The 24,715-nt window shown below is 37.3% G+C and overlaps 1 protein-coding gene across 1 annotated transcript in view; it reads right to left on the reverse strand.

The window, feature by feature from the left end:
- The window catches only part of LOC149942734 (uncharacterized), a 100,284-nt gene that overhangs the window by 58,476 nt on the left and 17,093 nt on the right, over positions 1-24,715 (reverse strand). The window contains exons 2-4 of the mRNA XM_090177264.1: positions 16,187-16,864; positions 7,356-7,556; positions 748-849 (exon numbers count right to left, since the gene is read on the reverse strand). Of these exons, the coding sequence (XP_090033390.1) occupies positions 748-849; positions 7,356-7,556; positions 16,187-16,504 (621 nt within the window). The 5' untranslated portion in view covers positions 16,505-16,864. The remainder of the gene's footprint in view (positions 1-747; positions 850-7,355; positions 7,557-16,186; positions 16,865-24,715) is intronic.

Consider the following 24,715-nt stretch of genomic DNA (forward strand, 5'->3'; position numbering starts at 1 on the left):
AGCAACAAACACCGGACCCCACACAATGAGAACGCCAGCCGTCAAAAGTCGTGCATTTTCTTGCGTACATTTTTCATTGGTTAGACGCTTTAGCGCCTGCTGCCGTCGGAAGGGGAAAATTCGGAAATTGTCTTCCCACTTTCCGTATAACGTTCAGCGTAAAGGCTCGTCCAATGAAATTTGTACACAACACTATACAATAGCGTGTTTAAAGGCTAGCTGCGTTCTCCTTGTGTTTGTTGCTCCTAGATGCCACTGGCGTAGGTTCGTCTCGTGATTCCCGGAATATAAACCACGCCCATCTCCCCTTTACTGACGTAATATTTCCCCTTGTTCTGCCGCCATAATCGCGTTCTAACCCTTCATCTAGACGCAGAATATCTTCCAAGAATCACGAAAGCGGAGGCTATAGGCTTCGTGCGTAGATTAAATTTTTGTTCATAAGTATCGCCACCTACCGACCTAGTTTTAAATTGAATATATAAGCTGTCTGCTCGTTCAAAATTCTCTCTGAGCAACAGCTGGAAGCTCAACCGAAAAACCTAGAAATTCAAAAGTCTTCTACTATTTCTTCACATATTTAGTTGACGGTTATTAAGGCAGATGGCGCTATATTTCCCAAGCTCGAAGCCTATAATTGCGGCTTCATACTCTCCGTTCAAGTTTTCAACCGAATATGCATTCTTGGTTCCTTCCAAAGTTCCTATCCGTCGTCAAAGTTAGGGCAAATTAAAAGTGTTTAATTACTTGTATTTTCCGGCTGCCATCCGAGTGGGAGCTGGTTCCATTGAGCAAAGATTTGAGACGGTTCTGAAAAGAGCCGATCCTCTCCGAAATGGGTCGACTGGCCTGCGAAACGGAAGCGTAATGCAATTAGAGACGAGCCAAAGTGCATTCCTGAAGTTTCATCAGCAAAGAAATCGCGCCGTGCAAAACAGAGGGAAATGGATGCGCTAAAAAAAGAGTGCGGAAGAGCGAGAGCGAGCGGAGGATGCGAGAGATTGGAGGATGGGGAAATGCGGATCAATTAGTTCTCCCCTAGAACACAAAGCGGGTTCGAGCGGAAACACGTGAAAAAATGACAAGATGGGAATGTACGCTGCTCGTAATTAAACCGGGCACCGCCTTGCCCAAACTCTAATCTCGCCCGCGCTATACCTGTTAGGTATTCTTTGCCATTCTCCAGGTTTTTTCTACTTGGAAGTTCTGGACCTCGTTATGAAGAATGAATAAGGCCAGACTCCTATCTCCATTTAAGCCTAACCAGAGGACCTGCCATTTTTGTACGTACTATTTTCACCTGATACGTAGCCGCCGTAGCCGCCGTTGCCGCCGTTGTTCGGGGCATAACTCTCGAACCGTTTGCAGTAAAATCGTAAATGATACATCAATCGACAGAAAATATCTAACCCTCACTGCCAATTTTACTAATTTTTAAATCGTAGCAAAAAAAATTGGTTATTTGACCATTTTAGTTATTTTTAACGATTTTCGACTTTAAATCTACATACTGTTTTAAAATTAAGAGCGATTTGGTTGAACTGATCTTTTCTGAACTACCTTTTCGGTTGCATTCAGAAATTTTAATTGTAAGTGAGATTTCTGGCCTATACAACCCACATACGCACTATTGGGATATTTGAATTTCGTACCAATTGATACAGGCGCCATCCAACCCCAAAAAAACATTCTTCTTGAGTGAAAATTAATTGAAATTAAAACGTTCGCTATCTTATTTCCAAAACCAGTTAAATAAAAAAATCGATTTTTCTTAAAATTAATTACAGTGAAAGTGTTTGCGTTTCGCTACCTTATTTCCAAAACCAGGTAACACGAAAAACCCATTTTCTTGGTTTATTAAGTTAATCTGCAAGATGATTTGTTCAAATTTAAATTAAATATTTAAAATATATTTAATACATCAGGGTATGGTGTGTACTTAAAGGTTCGTGACATCTTGTTTCCTCTATAAGGCAAGTAAGCCCTGTTACCAGGGAGTGCCACGCACCTACGCGGCGAAAGTTACCTATAAAATTTTTACTATTTTTCAAACTCGATAAGAATATTTTTTACTATTAATTTAATTGGAGATTTTATATTTCATATTAAATGATATTAAATATGTAATGATATAATATTTAATAATTGATGATATAATATTTAATAATTGATGATATAATATTTAATAATTGATGATATAATATTTAATAATTGATGATATAATATTTAATAATTGATGATATAATATTTAACAATTGATGATATAATATTTAATAATTAATTAAATTAAATTTTGATTAATTATTTAATAATTAATTAAATTAAATTTTATTAATTATTTAATAATTAATTAAATAAAATGTTTAATAATTAATTAAATTAAATGTTTAATAGTTAATTAAATTAAATGTTTAATAATTAATTAAATTAAATGTTTAATAATTAATTAAATTAAATGTTTAATAATTAATTAAATTAATTGTTTAATAATTAATTAAATTAAATGTTTAATAATTAATTAAATTAAATGTTTAATAATTAATTAAATTAAATGTTTAATAATTAATTAAATTAAATGTTTAATAATTAATTAAATTAAATGTTTAATAATTAATTAAATTAAATGTTTAATAATTAATTAAATTAAATGTTTAATAATTAATTAAATTAAATGTTTAATAATTAATTAAATTAAATGTTTAATAATTAATTAAATTAAATGTTTAATAATTAATTAAATTAAATTTTATTAATTATTTAATAATTAATTACATTAAATTAAATGTTTAATAATTAATTAAATTAAATTAAATTTTATTAATTATTTGATAATTAATTTAATTAAATTTTATTAATTATTTGATAATTAATTTAATTAAATTTTATTAATTATTAATTATTAATTCATTAATTAATGATATTTCATATTAAATGATATTAAATATTGAATGAAATGATATTTAATATTAAATGATATTAAATATTGAATGAAATGATATTTAATATTAAATGATATTAAATATTGAATGATATAATATTTAATATTAAATTATATTAAATATTGAATGATATAATATTTAATATTAAATTATATTAAATATTGAATGATATAATATTTAATATTAAATTATATTAAATATTGAATGATATAATATTTAATATTAAATTATATTAAATATTGAATGATATAATATTTAATATTAAATTATATTCAATGTTGAAGGATATAATATTTAATATTAAATTATATTAAATATTGAATGATATAATATTTAATATTAAATTATATTCAATGTTGAAGGATATAATATTTAATATTAAATTATATTAAATATTGAATGATATAATATTTAATATTAAATTATATTAAATATTGAATGATATAATATTTAATATTAAATTATATTAAATATTGAATGATATAATATTTAATATTAAATTATATTAAATATTGAATGATATAATATTTAATATTAAATTATATTAAATATTGAATGATGTAATATTTAAAATTTTAATATAACATTTGTTTCAAATACCAATTCCCAGACTTTTCCACTATTTCTCTAATAATTTCCATTAAATTTTATTAATTATTAATTATTAATTCATTAATTAATGATATTTCATATTAAATGATATTAAATATTGAATGAAATGATATTTAATATTAAATGATATTAAATATTGAATGATATAATATTTAATATTAAATTATATTAAATATTGAATGATATAATATTTAATATTAAATTATATTAAATATTGAATGATGTAATATTTAAAATTTTAATATAACATTTGTTTCAAATACCAATTCCCAGACTTTTCCACTATTTCTCTAATAATTTCCAGAGATATTTAAAGGGATTATGCTCTAAATCAAAATATTATCAGTTAAAACGCGTCGCAACTTGTTTTTAACGTAACTAGTCCCTTTTACTCAAGTGTTTCTTATACATGGTGGCAGAAACGTGAAATTAGTTAAACCCGAAAATATTTACTTCGTTTAAGCTAAAAATTAGAAAAAACAACATCCAATTATTTTATTAGTTGGGCAATTTTTAACTTTATTAATTAGGCATTTTTTTCTTTATTAATTAGGCATTTTTTCTTTATTAATTAGGCATTGTTTTCTTTATTAAGTAGGCAATTCTTAACTTTTAAATAAGTAAAACAATGGTAATAGGACTGTTCAATTTAATAAGAAACAAGATGTCACGGACATTTGAGTACACACAATCCTCCTGATATGTTAAGTACATATGGCATATAAAAGTTAAAGGACATCGCACTTCTCTATGGGATTTGGCTTTTGACAGATATTTTTCAAATCGAAACATCTTGTTAAGCTTGATCAAAGGAGCGAAATTGTCCATTGCCATTTTTCCCTAACTCCTATAGTTTGTCCAGTATCAGTGGTCAAAGGTGGACAAAACTTAGTATAGTCTATTTGTTAAAACAAGTCACGGCCCAACGGATAGCGTTCTACGTACGCGCGTCGCTAGTCCTGGCTCACTATCAATAGAGTTACAGCCTTTGGTAGTGCTAAATCTGTAATCGATTACGTAATCACTTTAGTACAGTCAAAGCTACAGGCTTGTACACCGATTACGGATAGTGGTCAGCCCCTCGGGGACGAGTTTCCTGTTCGGAAACTTCCTATTTCGCAATCACTCCACAACAGACGATCATTAACCGAATTCGTTCAGTGCCATACTTATGTTTATTATGTTACTCAAAGTAAAAAAAAGCTTAAACTTTATTTTTATTAAAACCACGTGTTTTAATTCGCAAACAGCTTACTTATATTAACTAGATACATTTACCGTGACTTTGTAGTATATGAATTTATTTACCCTGTACATTCATTGGTAAGTGCCAAATAACAACCTAAGAGGAATTTTTACTAAAATGATCGCTTCATTTTCTTTAACCACATTTATCGCATTCAACTTGTTACTCACCCCGTGAAAAATCCACAACAACGCTTTCACAATAAACATGACCATTGATAAATGAGGAAAAAGTAACACTACGCCACTAAAACTAACACCTGATTAAAGCTATCTGATTTCCAAATTTGTTCGCCTACGGGAAAATAACCCCCAAAGCTCCAATACGTGGGAAACGTTAATATTATGAGAAATCAAAATGTACAAAATTAAAAATGGAAATGGTTCAAGTTTTTTAGCTCGAATCGCAGAAACTGATATAAATTCCAAAAAGGTGGGGGCATTTTCCATCGATTGATACATCATTCACTCTTATAACTCCATCGGTTGAAAAGTTCAATAGAAGAATGCCAAAATCTCAGAAATGGGCGCTATTAAAGTTCTGGGGACCCTGTCCCAAAAATCAATATTGGGCTATCAAGATAATTTTCTGCACAATAAATTGACGTATCATTGACCTTTATAGCCCTGACTGTTAAAGAGATAATAATGACACGGCGGCATCGACGGCATCGGCTACACGGTATGTGAAACCAATACACACAAAACCCTAGGGATTGTGTGTAAAAACTCAGTACTTCGGCAGAACATGCCTTCGAGGCTGTTACAAAATTAACTTAAAAATTCTTAACTTCATTAATTAGGCAATTTATATCTATAAATTCTACAATTTTAAACTTTTATGGTCATGAAATGCTTCACTTGAATTTTTAGTTGATCGCTTTCACAACTTTAAGGTGAATTTTTAAGTTCAGATATGTGGTTTCCTGTTTGGTAAATATGAAGCTAATTTCAAAACATACCAAGTCAACAATAGAACGTCGAATTTGCGTATTACAAATTTAATTGAAAACGGACAAATAAACCTTGTAAATATGTAAAGGGCGTTAATTAGAAAATTTAAAATTCAATTAGAAATGTTATCGTCTTTTGTAAGTTCTCCAAGCGAACGGGAATTATGTATGCCTTCGAAATTATTCTTACTTTAATATCCCGGGAATATTTCGAAGGACTGAAACATCATTCTACGCATCCTACTTCTCCGCAAATTTAAAGGTCAAATATCATCAGGGCGATAGTTTCAGGTTGAACTAGTAGATGGAGCTACTGTGGTTTGGTAAGTTAGCTCGCTTCAATGGTTTAAATATTAGGCGGTATTTTTAATGCACATTTCTGTGCAGATATCGCGCCACACTAATGATGTAAAATATAGAAATTAAACAAATTACGTCATCGCAGTGACTTTGTGAAAAAAGAAAGTACCTCAAAGCAGTGCAACTTTTACATTTTACACAAATTTATTTTTCTTTAACTTTTCTCCATATGTAATATATTCTTCTGTCGGCACTAATTAAACCCAGTCCACCTCTTAGGATAAAAGTATCCTCAATAATAATATTCCGGCACTTTTAACACCCTATTTCTGGCATACTGTTAAATCTCACCATCAAACAATCCTCTCAAAGTATCTCGCGCCCACTTTACCCGACACTATATTAAGGCGTACAGACAGAGGTTTAACTAACAACGATGGAACTGTCAGGTGAGCCATCCGTTCGAAGTATGATGATTCCTAAAGTTTATACGGCCGGGGATTTAGAGAATGCGGGGGTTAAAAGTAGCCTTTCTACGCTGTGACAGGACGAACGCGTTTATCCTCTAAATTACAAGGGAAAACACCGTTCCCTCTTGTCAGCGAGTATAACGGCAGGGTATTCTTTCCAACGCGTGGCATTCTCCGATCGAAATAAAAAACGCGCTCGGATGGAAGTAAACAAACGGTGGATATATCGGAGTGAGAAGCCCGGGATCAGGATGCCGGAGAAGATGGGGCGGGGAGATGGCAGGCGGCTGCTTCTTATCAAAGAAGCCCAACTCGACACGGAGATTAAGCGGCCGATCGAAAAGGATTTGGCTTAGTCAGCCGCTATGACGCCTCCACTTGGCAGCGACGCCAAACGCGGGAGATACGGTTAGGGGCCTCGAGACTTTCCAAGGAAATGTCAACCGACGCGCTATTAGTGGGCCTTATAGATCCTGTCGAGAATGTATTTGGGTGAGCGGAGAATCACTGGGCAGCACCGTGTTCGCTTCGTGATTCCCGTTGGAAAAACCACGCCCCTCCGCCATTACTATCGTAATCTTCCCCCCTTCTCCCGCAGAGACTTAGTCTCCATGTAGGCCGAGAAAGATCTTTAGAGAATCGCGAAATCGGTTATAGTCGAGGCTACGTATTCTCGGTTGTCCCGAATATACATTCTGCTTCCGGTATATTTGAGGCGCTAGAGACGAGATTTGGGGTGTGGAATGAAGAAGGATGCGGCGGCATTCCGAGAGAATGAAAAGCGGGGATTTATACGAAGAGAGAGGCTGGAAGACAGAGAGCATGCGGGGACTTACTTTGACGGCGGATCCCGTTTGCGACGAAGTCCAAGCTTCGATTTTGTTGGGCGGGTAATCTTCGGAGTGTCCGTTTAGCCGTTGTTGTCGCGACGCTTGAGACAGCGTCGGTATGCGAGTAGACATTATCCCGTCCTCGAGCAGAGTGCTGCGGTTCGTGCAGCCGTTCTGCGACCAGTTGAATCCCACCACGTTCGAATGCTGACAACGAAAGAAAAACCAACCATTAGAAACAAAATATCGAAGACAGTCGCGTCGTCATAGAGCCCGTTTTCACTCACCTAAAAATGACGCGACGGTGAGAGCTGACGCGAAAGAATTTCATTAGGCCTAACGAAGATTTTTGGCGTGACGCGAAAAAAAGCCATAGTCCTAATGGAGATTTGCGTAGAATCTCGCCAGCCTTCGCAGCCAAATTGAACCAGTAAGGATCAATTATTTAGAGAGTCGAGTTCATACTTAAAAATTTAAATTAAGCGTATAACGTAATTAGGAGACGTTTACATTCATTACCGAAGGGTATTATTTCGTACGCGAATGAGTATACGAGGGAACCGTAAATCTCGATAGACGGGGGAGCCAACCTTTCCAATGTCAAATTTAATGAAGGTGTTGGGCATGGCGCAATTTAGCTTGTCCGAAATAATAATGGGCTTTCTCCTTTTTCCCTTTCAAGCCCGATAATGAGCGCGTCGGGACAGAAGACGCTCCGCTCTTACAAACATTAACGAATGCTAATGCCAATCCTCTACAGCTCGCTCTTACACGCGCTAAAAGGGGGAGGAGGACAACCAGGGACGAATTAGAGATATTCTAGCCACCGCGCTCGTGTATTCTACAACGGGAGTATACCGGGTGCTTCGTTTCTCCTGGAGCAACCAATTGTGAGTTTCAGTATTACAGTATTCCCATATGACTTTAGTTATTTACCACACAATTGGATCAGCTCACTGCACCATTTCAGAGTATCAAATATTCATTACTTCCTCTCGGAGTTTCTGGCCCCACATGCGAGTCTCAAAACACTGCGCATTAAATATTAATTCCCAATCACATCGCCTCTGGCTCCGCTTTTAAACTCCCCCACTCTGGGCATCGAATATTAATTCCCCTTGTAACGAACGGTTTTAAAAAGGTCTACTTTTAATTATTAACTCTATCTTCAGTGTATATTGAGAGCAGTTTTTCTAACTCTTCCTTAAACGGGTCAAGTTAGTAGAAAATTCGACGGCCTTACGTCATTCACGGTGCCTCTACACCCCCCCCCCACTCTGCGAATATTCAGTCCCCCATGACGCCTCTAGCTCCGCCTGTAAGTCCGCCCCCTCTGCGGATCGAATATTCATCCCCCCATGACGCCTCTAGCTCCGCCTGTAAGTCCGCCCCCTCTGCGGATCGAATATTCATCCCCCCATGACGCCTCTAGCTCCGCCTGTAAGTCCGCCCCCTCTGCGGATCGAATATTCATCCCCCCATGACGCCTCTAGCTCCGCCTGTAAGTCCGCCCACTCTGCGCATCAAATATTCATACCCCCCTGAAGCCTCTAGCTCCGCCTGTAAGTCCGCCCACTCTGCGGATCGAATATTCATCCCCCCATGACGCCTCTAGCTCCGCCTGTAATTCCGCCCACTCTGCGCATCAAATATTCATAGCCCCATGAAGCCTCTAGCTCCGCCTGTAATTCCGCCCACTCTGCGGATCGAATATTCATCCCGCCATGACGCCTCTAGCTCCGCCTGTAATTCCGCCCACTCTGCGTATCGAATATTCATACCCCCCTGAAGCCTCTAGCTCCGCCTGTAAGTCCGCCCACTCTGCGGATCGAATATTCATCCCCCCATGACGCCTCTAGCTCCGCCTGTAATTCCGCCCACTCTGCGCATCAAATATTCATACCCCCATGAAGCCTCTAGCTCCGCCTGTAATTCCGCCCACTCTGCGGATCGAATATTCATCCCGCCATGACGCCTCTAGCTCCGCCTGTAATTCCGCCCACTCTGCGTATCGAATATTCATACCCCCCTGAAGCCTCTAGCTCCGCCTGTAAGTCCGCCCAATCTGCGGATCGAATATTCATCCCCCCATGACGCCTCTAGCTCCGCCTGTAATTCCGCCCACTCTGCGCATCAAATATTCATACCCCCATGTAGCCTCTAGCTCCGCCTGTAAGTCCGCCCACTCTGCGGATCGAATATTCATCCCCCCATGACGCCTCTAGCTCCGCCTGTAATTCCGCCCACTCTGCGGATCGAATATTCATCCCCCATGACGCCTCTAGCTCCGCCTGTAATTCCGCCCACTCTGCGCATCAAATATTCATACCCCCATGAAGCCTCTAGCTCCGCCTGTAATTCCGCCCACTCTGCGGATCGAATATTCATCCCCCCATGACGCCTCTAGCTCCGCCTGTAATTCCGCCCACTCTGCGCATCAAATATTCATACCCCCATGAAGCCTCTAGCTCCGCCTGTAAGTCCGCCCACTCTGCGGATCGAATATTCATCCCCCCATGACGCCTCTAGCTCCGCCTGTAATTCCGCCCACTCTGCGGATCGAATATTCATCCCCCATGACGCCTCTAGCTCCGCCTGTAATTCCGCCCACTCTGCGCATCAAATATTCATACCCCCATGAAGCCTCTAGCTCCGCCTGTAATTCCGCCCACTCTGCGGATCGAATATTCATCCCCCCATGACGCCTCTAGCTCCGCCTGTAATTCCGCCCACTCTGCGCATCAAATATTCATACCCCCATGAAGCCTCTAGCTCCGCCTGTAAGTCCGCCCACTCTGCGGATCGAATATTCATCCCCCCATGACGCCTCTAGCTCCGCCTGTAATTCCGCCCACTCTGCGCATCAAATATTCATAGCCCCATGAAGCCTCTAGCTCCGCCTGTAAGTCCGCCCACTCTGCGGATGGAATATTCATCCCCCCATGACGCCTCTAGCTCCGCCTGTAATTCCGCCCACTCTGCGCATCAAATATTCATAGCCCCATGAAGCCTCTAGCTCCGCCTGTAATTCCGCCCACTCTGCGGATCGAATATTCATCCCGCCATGACGCCTCTAGCTCCGCCTGTAATTCCGCCCACTCTGCGTATCGAATATTCATACCCCCCTGAAGCCTCTAGCTCCGCCTGTAAGTCCGCCCACTCTGCGGATCGAATATTCATCCCCCCATGACGCCTCTAGCTCCGCCTGTAATTCCGCCCACTCTGCGCATCAAATATTCATACCCCCATGAAGCCTCTAGCTCCGCCTGTAATTCCGCCCACTCTGCGGATCGAATATTCATCCCCCCATGACGCCTCTAGCTCCGCCTGTAATTCCGCCCACTCTGCGTATCGAATATTCATACCCCCCTGAAGCCTCTAGCTCCGCCTGTAAGTCCGCCCAATCTGCGGATCGAATATTCATCCCCCCATGACGCCTCTAGCTCCGCCTGTAATTCCGCCCACTCTGCGCATCAAATATTCATACCCCCATGTAGCCTCTAGCTCCGCCTGTAAGTCCGCCCACTCTGCGGATCGAATATTCATCCCCCATGACGCCTCTAGCTCCGCCTGTAATTCCGCCCACTCTGCGCATCAAATATTCATACCCCCATGAAGCCTCTAGCTCCGCCTGTAATTCCGCCCACTCTGCGGATCGAATATTCATCCCCCCATGACGCCTCTAGCTCCGCCTGTAATTCCGCCCACTCTGCGCATCAAATATTCATACCCCCATGAAGCCTCTAGCTCCGCCTGTAATTCCGCCCACTCTGCGGATCGAATATTCATCCCCCCATGACGCCTCTAGCTCCGCCTGTAAGTCCACCCACTCTGCGCATCAAATATTCATACCCCCCTGAAGCCTCTAGCTCCGCCTGTAAGTCCGCCCACTCTGCGGATCAAATATTCATCCCCCCATGACGCCTCTAGCTCCGCCTGTAAGTCCGCCCACTCTGCGCAACGAATATTCATTCCCCCGTCACGGTGCCTCTGGCTGCACGTGGTGTAAGCCATTCCCTCCGCGTACTGAAATAGAGTTTCTCGAAACTTCCAATTCGCGAGAGTGAAGCGAAAGCAGCAACGTGGATATAGTTCTAAAGGCGGTATTATCTGGGAAATTGAAGGCGCCGAACTAAAATACATTACGTAATGCAGCCCGCATTGTGAGAGTGGCTCTCCGGTAAATCATTTATTTATTTCTTTATTTAGGAAACAAATTTCACGACAAGAGACGTAATCGTAAGTAAAGCAGTTCTTAGTTGCTTTACTTTCGAGCTGCCGCAAAGAATATAATTGTTTTTCTTTTTGAACCAGACGAGAAAAGGTCTTAGACCTTTAATTAGGATTTAGGAATTTATAAAAATTAATATTTTTATTAAAGAGAGCAGAAATTAAATCGGAAAATCGTCTGCTAACACGCGTTACGACCTTTTTAAAGTAACTAACGCCAATTAACTCTAGCTTCTGTTAAAACTGTAAAAATTTATGTGGAATCGGTTTTGTCCACCATTTAAAATTCGGCTTTATACCATAGAAATTAGAGAGAAGAACGGAAAATGACAAGGCATTAAAGTAATCTGCACGTCTCAAAGCTACGCGCTAGGCCCATTTACTTCCGGTTGCGTTCCGGCTTTCTATTGGCTGATCGAGAACGGAAAATTATTTCAGTTTCTACACTCTCATTGGCTGATTAAAGTTCTTATTTCTTAATCATTTAGCCGGGAATCAGGATTTCGCTGGATGTTGATAAGATTATTTACATTAATTTAAATTAATTTTATTAGATATTTATTATTATTTATAAGTAATGGGTTTCGTGAACTTTTGATTATGTGTTGTAGAAATCTAAACAGAAAACACATTTATCAATCTTAAAGGCCTAGGATTTCTTCTGCCTGTTTTAATTTAAGTTTTCTTCCCGCCGCGCAAATATCCTGGTGGTAGGCCAACCGCTGTGGGAAGTAAACTTAAAGGAAAACAGGCAGAAGAAATCTTAGGCCTTTAAAGATTCGGCTTTAGCGTTTGACGCAAAAATTTATTTACCTTTTCTAGTCTCCATTGCATCCTATTTATACATTTAATTTGTTCCAACCAACGACAAATTATTTATCGTCGATTGGAACAAATTAAAAGTATAATATTAATTGATATTTCCAATAAAAATTAAATTGTTGGGCTTTAGAATTTTATTAACCGAGCTAGATCTATGCGAAGTTGTAGCAGACAACAGAAGAAATGACCGTGTTACGTCACAAACTTTAACCGGAAGAGAGTAGGAATACTTTACTTGAAGTAGGAAATGCGACCGACTCTCCGTTCCTCTCTCTAATTTCTATGTTTATACTCTCATTAAGAACAAAAAGTGACATTACAATTAACAATGATTGGCAATAGCGTAGTAAGAATTTCTGAATTGGAAATCTAAGGTAACTTTTTCAAATAAACCATTTTATACTCGAATTATATACTGCAGTAACTTGTACCATAATTATCAGTTCTTCTTCTTCCAAGTAAGAAAGTTATTAAAGTTCTAATCTACGCATTTAGAGGGAACTTTATTCAAGTTTATTACAAGAGCAACTGACGATATTTAATACGTAGTACATGACATTATATACTACTTCCATGACTTGGAATAGTACTACTCCCATCATTTTTATTTATATTATTACATAGAAGTATTTACATATGCGCCTAAACTACAATACGTTTAGTAATAAAAACTAAGTACAAAATACATCAAACACCGACTTTCGAAAAATATTGCAACAGAAAATTAGGGTTACTGGTTGTAATTTTCCATTTTACATCGTGTGACCCTTTTAAACCGAAGATTGAATGCGTATTTATTTGCTCTATGGATTTCATTCATGTCCCTTTTCAGTCAGGGAGGGATTAATTATCCGTATTCACTACACATTTCACAAGATAATTTTTTTCTAGGAACCTTGGGTAACGCCATTAGAGGCCAATTTATAATTACCCGAAGTCTTACCAGATGGCGCCAGCAGTCTGGAACGTAAAAATTTTCAATTATCTAAAAACCGTCAAAAATATTAATTTGTTTCGCGGTTTTTTTAAGTAGATTTTACTTTCTACTATAAAATCTTGCAATAAATCAGTAATTATTTATTCGCTTCCGGACAAAAATTTATAAATTAGCGCCATCTAGAGAAAATAAAACTATTAGAATCGAACCTCTAAGGGCGTCTCGTTAATGTTTGTTACCCTTTACGCAATTTATGAAATAATAATAATAAATAATATTAATTTATGTAACAAACCAAATCAGGTTTAGTCATTGTTAAACCAAAGTTAAACATTATACAGAAATATGTTTGAAAAACCTTTTGCCATTTTCAATTTTAGGTACTAACCGTAGAACGCGTTGATTAATCTAATCTCAACCGCAGCGTTCGATTTGGGAAGTGATTTATGTCTGGCGCGGAATGCAGTTATTAGTCGATTCAAATTTATAAACATCCGAACGAAGGCGGAGAGTAGCAAAATAACATTTGACATACAGCTTTGGCGTGGCAGAAATATTAATTGGCCTATAAATTAAACTGATCGATGCTTCGGAACAAGGCATACTTGCGCTTTAACGAGAGCTAAGCTTTGGTGCATGTATCAACTCAACCGCCGTAAGATTATCGACCTAATTTCGAGCGTTTGAAGTGGAAATTGGAATTGATTACGTGAACTTCCGACAGTCAGTTCATGCATTTTACACCAGGGGGCGTGGATGCCACCTTCTCTAACTCTCTATCTATCTCTCTCTTCCAACCAGGGGCGTAGGAACCAGGGGGGGCAATGCCCCTCCCTAGAATTTTGCTGGGAGGGGCAACTAATGTTATTGCCCCCTCCAACTTTTGGTCAGTTGAAATCTTCAAAAGGCTCAAATTATCATTTTAAAAGCAAATAAAGCTTATAGAACCTCAACTGTGTTTAAATTTCAGTCTTTTCCCGCCAATGTATATAGTAGAAAAAGTACACATGCATTCGAAGAAGCTACACTCCATTAAAAATTCAAAACCATTCTCCAGACCCCTTTCCGTTTCACTTTGCCCCCTCCAACTTCTAGAACGTTCCTACGCCCCTGCTTCCAACTCAGCTATTTACACTTGCTCAAATAAAGAGTTGCTAGACGCAACGAAATTTGAATGAATAATTAGGGAAAAAGGAATTTTTTGCGATAAAAAAGTGAGGAAATTATTTTTTTTTATAAATACTCAAATTACTCTTTACAAGCAATTAGAAAAGCACAGATAAATTAAAAGGCTTCTATTGAAATTCTATAGAATCAACCCGAAAAATACGTATAATTTATATACCAATTAGGGTATTTTTAATAAAATCTCAATTGAAATACTGTGTGTGATTTATAACAATTATTTTTTTAAATAATCATTTGTTTTAAATAAAATTGATTAAAATCCATCAATATAGTATATTCACAATAAAAACTGGATATTTTGTACTTTATTGTACATATTTTGAATGGTTATCTCATTCCAAATGCGATATAAGTATGCTCATATTTCCAGTTACTTTAACCAACTGAAATCATAGTAATTCTCCCTAAGCATAAATGAATAGATTCTGGCCATATATAAGTTGGAAGAAGCGAAAGTGCGGTCTGGTGGAGTGTTTCTAATTGCGTGGGGGGGGGGCTAACGATCGGTTTGGCAAACAATTAACTGTAGTCAGCGGGTGTTGAATCGAAAACGTTTTTGGAGAGGGAGGATGATACGTGGATGAAATACCATTTGTAAACAATTCCAATTAATTAATCGAGAACTGATGGAATTTTAAGTAGCGGGGATTAACGGCTCTATACACTAACAATTTGTAAATCATACTGCTCGTTAACGGGATATTTAACAACGTGATCGCAAAGACTAGATCCTCATCAGAGTGTTCTTCGAGTTGTACCAATGACGTGTTGCTTCGAGGCAAATTAGGGTTCAATGCTCGGAAACGATCAGCACGTCATCTACTACCAGAAATGCAAAATGCTTAATACGTAATTTCTCTTTAGCACGTTTCTACAAAACTTAGAGTCTGCTTACGAAAAATTACAATAATAAATTACAATTACAATGAATACTGCGTTAGGCTTAGGGTTGAAACAAAGAGTTTAGGAGAGGAAGAGTTTACTTCTTTGCAGGGTCGCCGAGAACGGGCACGGGCTCCGGTAAAATATCAATTCTGGGCCCCAAGAGAGGCTTTACTAAATGGACATAGCTATACTCGTTTGTTCAAACACCGGCCCTTAGGCTGCACGGGCCCCTGGGCCGCAAGGGCCCCTAGGATGCAAGGACCCCTAGGCCGCAAGGGCCCCCAGGCTGCAAGGCCCGGGAAATTTGTACAAGCTTCCCCCTCTCTTATTGGGCCTGCTTCTTTGCATCAACAGCAAAAATATATTACAGTCTAAGCAATAGGCCGTTCCATAAACTCACTACGACTGCCCAACTTGTTCTTGAGATAGTGCAGTCAAGCCTATGGACAAATTCACTAGCTCTCTTTTGTGGGAAAGCTGGTTAAGCATTGCAGAAGTGGGAAAAACAGTAAACAAGAACGCCACGTTATTTTATGGAAACGCCTTTTACAGACTGATGTCCAATCTTATAGATTTAGATAAAGAGACGTACGTCACGACATGGCTCTTATCACGGAGGATTTACGCGTCACCCATCCATATACCCGTCTAATAATACATTTCACGGTTCAGCAGACGCGACTAGGGAAGCCGGCGAAGAGCGGTAACCCGCTCGGCATCGTCTCATCACGTCCACAATGCGATTAGAATAATAATAGAGGAGAAGAGATCTCACCGTATCGGGTGCTCCGGGAAGAACGGGAGGCGAGACGTCCCTGGGTGGCAGAACGGAAGTGGGCAGCAGTCCGATGGGCCTCCGATTGTGCGCCACCAGCTGCGGAGGCTCCTTGAAGGGAGGGGGTCCGCTGCCCCCGCTTCCGCTCGAGTTGCCATTATTTCCGTGGTGCAGCAGAGGGGGCATCCTGGGAACCGCGAAGTTGCAAGCTTCGTCCTTCAAGGACCCTGAGAAATGTCCGTGGTGCTCGTACTTCTGGATCGTCATCCCCAGCCCGAGGGAGCCGTTCTCGATGACGGACAACGAGTCCACCTCCATCCGCACCCCGTCGTCGTCGCCAACGATCGCCACGCTCGATCGCTCAATCGGATATATTTATTCACCGTTTCTCGAAGTCCAATCGCGCGCGATTCTCGGACTGGAGACTTTTCTTCTAATATCCGTTCCTTCTCTATGTTGGTAAATATCTGTAGTTGCCTTCCGGGCCGCGATTATTCGAGCGACGGTTCTAGATGGACGTCGCGGCGAAAGAGCGAAGAGAATTCTTTGTTTTCCGCTGTTGACATGCTTTTCGCCGGCGGACACTCTCCGCGGCCTTTCAATCTCAAAATGAACTTTATTCCTTCCTCCCGTTTCAATTCATCTTTCCACGACAGTTTCTCGGAGGCGAACAAAAATCTAAAGGAGAAAAAACGGAACCAAAATAAACATCGTTTTAGTTACCATTTGGTGTCACTCTAATAAAATATTTTATTAGTGTATTTTTATGAATTGAGGGTAGTAATTGCAAATCTATATTTTACACTCAAACTAATTGGTAATAAAGGTAGATGTTTCCCCCAAGTTTACGCAGTGAGCTGTTTAACAGCATATTTTTTAAACGAATCATCTTCTAACTAATCCAACTAACAAGGAGACACCCGAGGTGTTTCTCCCCGTTTTTTTTCATGTACCTTGAAAGCTCATAAAGGGAAAAGTTTCAATGGCCATTCGTTTTGCCATGGTAACCAAAAATGTTTTTCACAACTCAAGTTTAAACCTTCTCTACTTAAAAAAAAATTGGCCCGATAAGCGCATTATATAATTTTCCTAACGTAGTAGTATCGAAAAATAATTGGAACGGTTTAGTTAAAGGAAAAGTCCAGGTTGGGTAAAACTTGAGTCTATTTGAAAGATCATGTTTAAATATACTCAAAAATATCAGTCGTAAAATTGTATCTTTTTTTAATGACGAGAAATTAATTTTTAAACGAGCGAAATTTACCCGCCAAGTGAGCTGCCATTTTCTTTCGCCTTCCCTCCGCAGACCGCACGCGGAGCAAGCGCGCGCAGGGAACAGAGCGCTGTTATAGCGCGAACAGCGCGTGATTAAAGTCCTAAAACGTCACCGCGAAACAAAATGGCAGATCGCTTGGCGGGTAAATTTCGCTCGTTTAAAAATTAATTTCTCGTCATTAAAAAAAAGATACAATTTTACGACTGATTTTTTTAGTATATTTAAACATGATCTTTCAAATAGACCCAAGTTTTACCCAACCTGGACTTTTCCTTTAACCAAATACGACTTATAACTATGGAAATTATATAATTCATATGGGTGGACCAACCCATGGACTTTTCTGTCCAAGTTCCGAAGTATTTATATTTTGAAACCGATTTTTGTTTTGTTACTTAGTTTTAGCTGTGTTCATAATTAGCTCTTTAGACAAGAGAGTAGATTTGGAAGTTAATAAATCAGTTTCAGCATTTGTAATCACCATATTAAGGTCTAAGTTTTGAGGAGATGGCAGCATTATCGTCGGCATATTCACTGGTACACTACTAGTATAAATGTTGAAATGTAGTGGGCCAAGCACGCTTCCCTGTGGGACTCCATGAAGAACTTTTAATTTTTTTAATCAATTTTGTGGGTTGAAACTACCTGAGTTCTCCCAATGAGATAAGACTTAAGCCAGTTCAAGGCCGTACCACTTATTCCAATCGATTCTAGACCTTGTAAAAGAAGACTTTGGTGATTAACCGTGTCGAAGGCCTTACTAAGGTCAATGAACACAACGCAAACCAATTCACCGGGTTCAAGTCACCTTTTTATATAAGGAAATCACTTTCACAATGTTCCAAAAGTTAGGGAAAATTCCCTTTTTTTATAATAAGTTAATTATTTTGGTCAAGAAAGGTGCAATAATATTTGCAAATGTTTAATTACTGTTGGAGATACATGGTAAATACCCTCTGCTTTGTGATTCTTAATATTTTTTTAGTAAATTGAAAACTTTCGGTTCCTGGATTTCTTTAAATTCACTAAAGTTCGGAAGACCATTATAGTCAAAGTTGGGTTAGACGCGTAGTTCGTCTGTGTAGTTTACTTGTCCAATGGTTTTAGAAGATTTCCGGCAACTTTCACCAAATAAATTGAAAATATTAGGAATATCGGTTAGGTTTTCATATCTATAATAAGCGATTTAATTTATCTTCGACCCTTAGATTTTAGGTAAGTTTAAGTGAATTCCATATGTTATTAGCAAATTTATTTCCAATATCGATTGTAATTTATCAAAATAATGTTGCTTGACATTTCGAAACGTGTTTGTAACCACATTTCTGTATTTTTTATAAATCTTCTTGATATGGACCGTATGTGGAACTCTTAGATTTATATTTGTCTCGTTGGCGCATTAAGTGTTTTACTTCTGAGGTTATCCATGGAGAACTGTTCGTTGCCAGAAAAGTATTCCAAGTTCAATATTATTGTGTCCGTAAAATTTTCTGTTTCATTGTCTAAAGAATCTTTAATTGATTTAACAAATCCATTTGGGTCCAGATATCTGTAGTTCCGAACAGTTCTTGAATATTTTATCTAAGATGCCGAGTTGAATAACCCAGGTGTTATGTAAACGATCAGGTAAGTTTTTAAATATGTGATCGATTAAAGTGCTTGTTTTTTATGTCACTCTGGTTGGTTAAGTAACTATTTGTTTAAAGTCAGCTAATTTATTTCGAATGAGATGGTTGTTCCTTATATATGATTTATTTAAGTTGTTTAATATATTTATTCAAATAATTGAAAGAATCTTCATTAGTAGAACTCGGGGAAATATGTAAATGGACGATGGCGGTTTCAAAACCAATTTTTTCTCGTAGAACCATGAATATTCAACTCTATCATTAGCCACGAGAGCAGAATAACTGAATAACCCCCAGCTTGTGGTATAGAGAGCGAAACAACTCATATCACGTTGAGTTTGTAAGTTATCTCCGCACTGGTTAGAGGGCTTTATCCAGAGTTCCTCGGTTTTCCCTTCCCACAAAATTTTCTTAAGGTTAACGGTAATATAAAAAAAAAGGTATCAAAAAGTGATCCTGCCGGCAAAAACATGAAATTCGTTGATCAACCTTCAAACGTTCTACTTTATACTCCCGTTAATTTTTTTGAAATTGGGATAAATTACTATGTACAATGTTATAGCTAAATTATTTGTGGCCACTTGTGCATAAAGAAACTAAATAAGATTTTAAAATCAACGGTATTTATTGTGCACAGTATTTAGTTACGATGTTATACTTGAAAAATTTAATAGAAATAAATGTTACTCTCAATCAAATGACTGGTTTTGTGAAGCTTAATTTTATATATACAGAGTTTTAAGGGAAATATTTATGTAACAGATAATCATTAATTTAGCTATTTATTACCTTTGTTCACAAGTTGGTGAAAGGAGATAAGTTGAAGTTTAATTTTTGAGACTGCGAATTCGAGATTAGTGAGTTTTAAAAATGCCCATCATTGAACGGAAACAATTACAATCGCATAGTTCACGAAACCACTACCGGATGGCGCTTATTTGTTTTATCTTAGCTCCCAATCCTCCTCGTGTACGAGAGAAACTTAAACTCTTTATTATCAAGTATTTTCCCTTTTTCCTAGATTATAAACAGGGTAGGAGGTCAGAAATCGCTCTTGGGAAGAGCTGACACCGCTAACAACAACCAGAACCACACGAGCTTACAAACAAAATATTCAAAAGGCAGCCTTCAAGTTTAATTAAGACTTTCTCTTAAAAGAGAGAGATTGGAAATAGATTGCGTTTTATTTTATTTTCTAACACGATAAAATTTCATGACTTTGTGGCTCGATGGGCGCTTGAATATAAGTCTGCCGACTCTCGAAGAGTCACGAATGACCTCTTTTTAGTACGGGTGATTTCCCGCTGGAGGGAGCCGGCTCTGCCTCGTACAACCGACGAAAAAACTCCAGAATTCGCGAGTAATATTTCACCCGGGCAACTACCATTCGATCTGTACCGAAAAAAAGTCTAAAAGCCAAGGTGATCTACCGGGATGGAAAAAATCGTTTCTATGGCGACGTTTATAAAGTGAAACAAATTGAATCCGGGCTGCTTTCAAATAATCATAAAAGGCTAATCAAGGTTTCACCCAACAGCCGCGTATCGTGTAGATAGATATAGGGCAAATGCATTAATTTGGATCTACAGCTGCTGCGGAAAGATACTACATTTTGATCTTAGAAAAACGAAGAACAACCTTACTGTTAAATGTGAAAATCAAATGTTTGTATATATGAAGACATCAATATCTTAGTAACGAAATAATACTACACTTTGATCTTAGAAAAATAAAGAACAACTTTATTATTAAATCTGAAAAACAATTTATTTAATACGATGTCATCTAGTTCGTTCGAACGAAAAGATATTACACTTTGATCTTAGACAAATGAAGAACAACCTTATTATTAAATCTGAAAAACAATTTATTTAATACGATGTCATCTAGTTCGTTCGAACGAAAAGATATTACACTTTGATCTTAGACAAATGAAGAACAACCTTATTATTAAATTTGAAAAACCAATATTGGAATACAAAGACATTAATTTCGTTGAGAAGAAAAAATACTACACTTTGATCTTAGACAAATGAAAAACAATTATTTTATACGAAGCCATCTATTGTATTCAAAATGAAATATTTTAGGAGTGCCTATCTACACACAATGTTTATTTATGTTTTCCAAAAGGTATGTATTCAACAAACTATACACTAAAGAAATGTATCGCTAAAAATTCAACACGCGAGTTACACCAACAATATAACGAATTTATTAGAGGTCTTAACTCGCTTCGCTCTCTCGGTGAAAAACCTGCCCTCTAAAAACAATTTGCATAATATGTTTCCTCGAAATTTATCAAATGCCCAAAGGAAACTTAAATATTTAGAGGCTGGGCAAATATATCGAAGAATACATTAAATTAAATTTGGAATTCGTATTCGTGCTTAGTAAGAAAAAAAATGAGTACTTTTATAAAAGTGGAAGACGCAACGCGGAAAGAATAAAATAGCTGAATTCGTAAAATCGTGTTATTAAATTGGCAATTTTTGGATTGCAAATAATGGAACACCGTAAGGTCGTTCGAGTTCTTCTTCTCCTCCTTTCCGGGGGCCTTTTCAATGACTGCCGTGATGGAGCGCTGGCCACAATCCACATTGTTACGGGAGAGAGACTTTTGAAAAAAAGCTAAATCGACTTTGTTCAGTCAACTTTCACTAATACGGGTACGTTGGCGCCCCCGAAAACGGCCAAATTTGACCATCGTTCTCGCAAAACCTGGTCTTTATCGTCGAGAAAACATCAAATAAAAATTCTGGGTACATTTTTATCCGCCGCGGGGCGCCCTCGTCAACGTGGATAACTATCTCTCGTGTATCATTCACCCTTCAAAAATATTGAACGTTTTTCGCCTTCCCAGAAAAGTTCCAAATACGCCGGCAATTACGATGTGCTGGTTCACCCACTATCAAAATATTTGTAACCTCCATTTTTCAAACGATTAAATCGATGTTTTATTACCTCGAATTGCAGTTGGAATCAGAGTTCATATTTTGTTATTTAAAAAAGGAAACAATCTATCTACTTAAATCATATTTTTATTGATTTTAATCTTGTTTTATTTTATTGCAAGTTTAAAAATAAAACAACGGTTTTTTATTTTGCAGAATATTAAAATCAGTATTTACAAAGATCGACTATAGTTTCGGTTTATTTAGGCCATCATCAAAGGAATCATTGGTCGATCTTTGTAAATACTGATTTTAATATTGTGCAAAATAAAAAAACGTTGTTATATTTTTTAACTTGTAAGTTTTGCACAAGTATCCACAACCAATTTCATTGTTATTTTATTAATTTTTAGACATTTTATGCCTCTTTTTCTTGAAAAATTGTTTAAAAATTTGCTTGCAGCGGTGATGTAACCTAAAATAGAAATTAATCTTAATTAAATTTAATTACTACTTGCAATTTAATTTTGTAGCTAGGCAACCTATTTTTCTACATATTTTAAAATATCATGAAGTGTAATAGGCGAGTTGAATCAATGATATTTAAAAAACAATAACTTCATTTAAATCTCACAATGTATTTCAACAGAGGATAAACAAAATGGCAAAAGTAGGAAATCTGCGCAAAGCTAAAAATATAAATATTAATGAAATTTAATGACGGTTAAATTTCATTTTAGTTTTATATTTTATATAAACATGATTTACCTTAATTGTACTCGAAACCAATTTATTTAACCAAATGAAAAACGTATTTTAAAAATCAATTGATTTGATTTTTAGTAAAAATATTAAAAGTGCCAACCTTGTTAGTGGGCAAAAATAAAATAAATAGATAATAGAGAGGTTAAGCTAGCACCAGAAAACGTGTAGAGGGAACTTGTAGAAGGTGCAGGCTGTACACACAAAGATACGTCTACACTCCTACAAGTTCCGTTTACTTAAAGAGCTACAGAATCATTTTAAAAAATTCAGTCCGAATGTTACGTAGCTCCTCCCCTTCCGTACTTCGTGTTAGCGGACCCTTTTCAAATATCATTTTGTAAGTTCAAACGATTCTCTATCCCTTTAAATCAATATGATCGAAATCAGATAACATTTGTTTGAACTTTACGCCAAAATCGCATTCGCACTGAACGAGAATACTTTGTCGAATTTTCGTAATTTCCGAGCGAGCTTTGCCTTTGTGCAAAGCCGATTAGAGGGAAAATGTTGTATCCTTGGAATTCCTTTCACGAAACCCGTCTCTGTGAATAGTGATTGTATCATTTGTACTCGAGACTAAAACGTATTCAATCATGGAGTAATTCATCGTCCAATTAGCCGTTGGCAAACATACTTTACGTGACCCGTAGTTCCATAGATGACCTTGACCAGACTGCGTTTACACACTTCATATTAAACGCTATTCACTGAGAAGGCCCTCGTAATATTGATAAAAAGCTGGTTTATATATATGACTGAGCAATTCTCAAAAATACCGCCAGGTTTATGACCAAGTTTGGAAATCAATTGTTATTGGAAATAAATAATATTTACAGATTTTGGAAACGATAATAATTAGGTTAATTGCTCCAAATACTCAATTTTTCCCAATGATGAAATGTACTAGGTTGTCTCTAGTGACCCGACACTGAAACTGGCAAATATGAGCTAGTCGCGGTATTTAAGAACACCTATTTTTCACGTCGATCAGGGCGTGCGGAAAAATTGCTATCGGAGAGCCAAAGACCAGAAAGTCGAGATAAGGGATTTTTGAAAGAAATTCGAATTAAGTGTTTTGACGGTATATTCCCATTCGATCGAAATCCCATTCGACCGAATTCCATATGTTTCCGAAATATAGCCCAAAAGGCGGATTCGGTTCATTGGGACCTTTTGTTTTGTTTTTTACTTCTGCCCCGAGATATAGCAGGGTACGCAAAAAACGTTATACCTAAACAAAATTGCTACAGGTGTACTAACGGTAAGGTTAGGTTAGGTTAGGTTAGGTTAGGTTAGGTTAGGTTAGTCTCTCACTTCCCTAGGGTGGCGCGCTTTTATAAATATATTTATGCTTTGAACTTTTTATTTATATCAAGAATACAATAATTCGAACAATTTCATTTTTTAATGTGAATGGTGAAGTTTTTAGCAATTGCGTCGAGTAAGGCGAACGCGACTTCTTCATTCGAACCCTCCTTTGTGAGCTATTTTCTCCATTTTAGCTAACTGCCTCCAATAAGACTATCAACCTAATTAAAAAACGTCTCATAAAAACGAAATTTGATGTACTATAAAAAATAATATAAACGTGCAAAATTGGGCTGTAAACCGCACAATTGGGGTATTTTCGATCGATTGGGACTCAATGTTAAATCGTTTTCGAACGAATGGGACCAAAGCGTTTTGACATTATTTAATTCATTTTGTTTTGCTTGAACCTTCTTTTTGGTATATTTCAATAATTAGACTATTATTGCAACTATTATAAATATAAAACTAAATTATTTTTTTTACTTGCTAGACTTTTGCTCTTAGGTATTCTTGAAAATCTCTATAGATTTATGTGTATATCTCACATGTGCTGATTGACGTAACTAATTTGTTTTCCACGCTGTTGTAGATTCCCATACACGTTATTAGTTATAAATTTTGACCTTGAATATCTGAATCTGTTCCATTGCGCCGA

This window comes from Leiobunum rupestre, chromosome 6, assembly GCF_980474605.1.
Source record: "Leiobunum rupestre chromosome 6, qqLeiRupe1.1.hap1, whole genome shotgun sequence".
Lineage (NCBI taxonomy): Eukaryota > Metazoa > Arthropoda > Arachnida > Opiliones > Sclerosomatidae > Leiobunum > Leiobunum rupestre.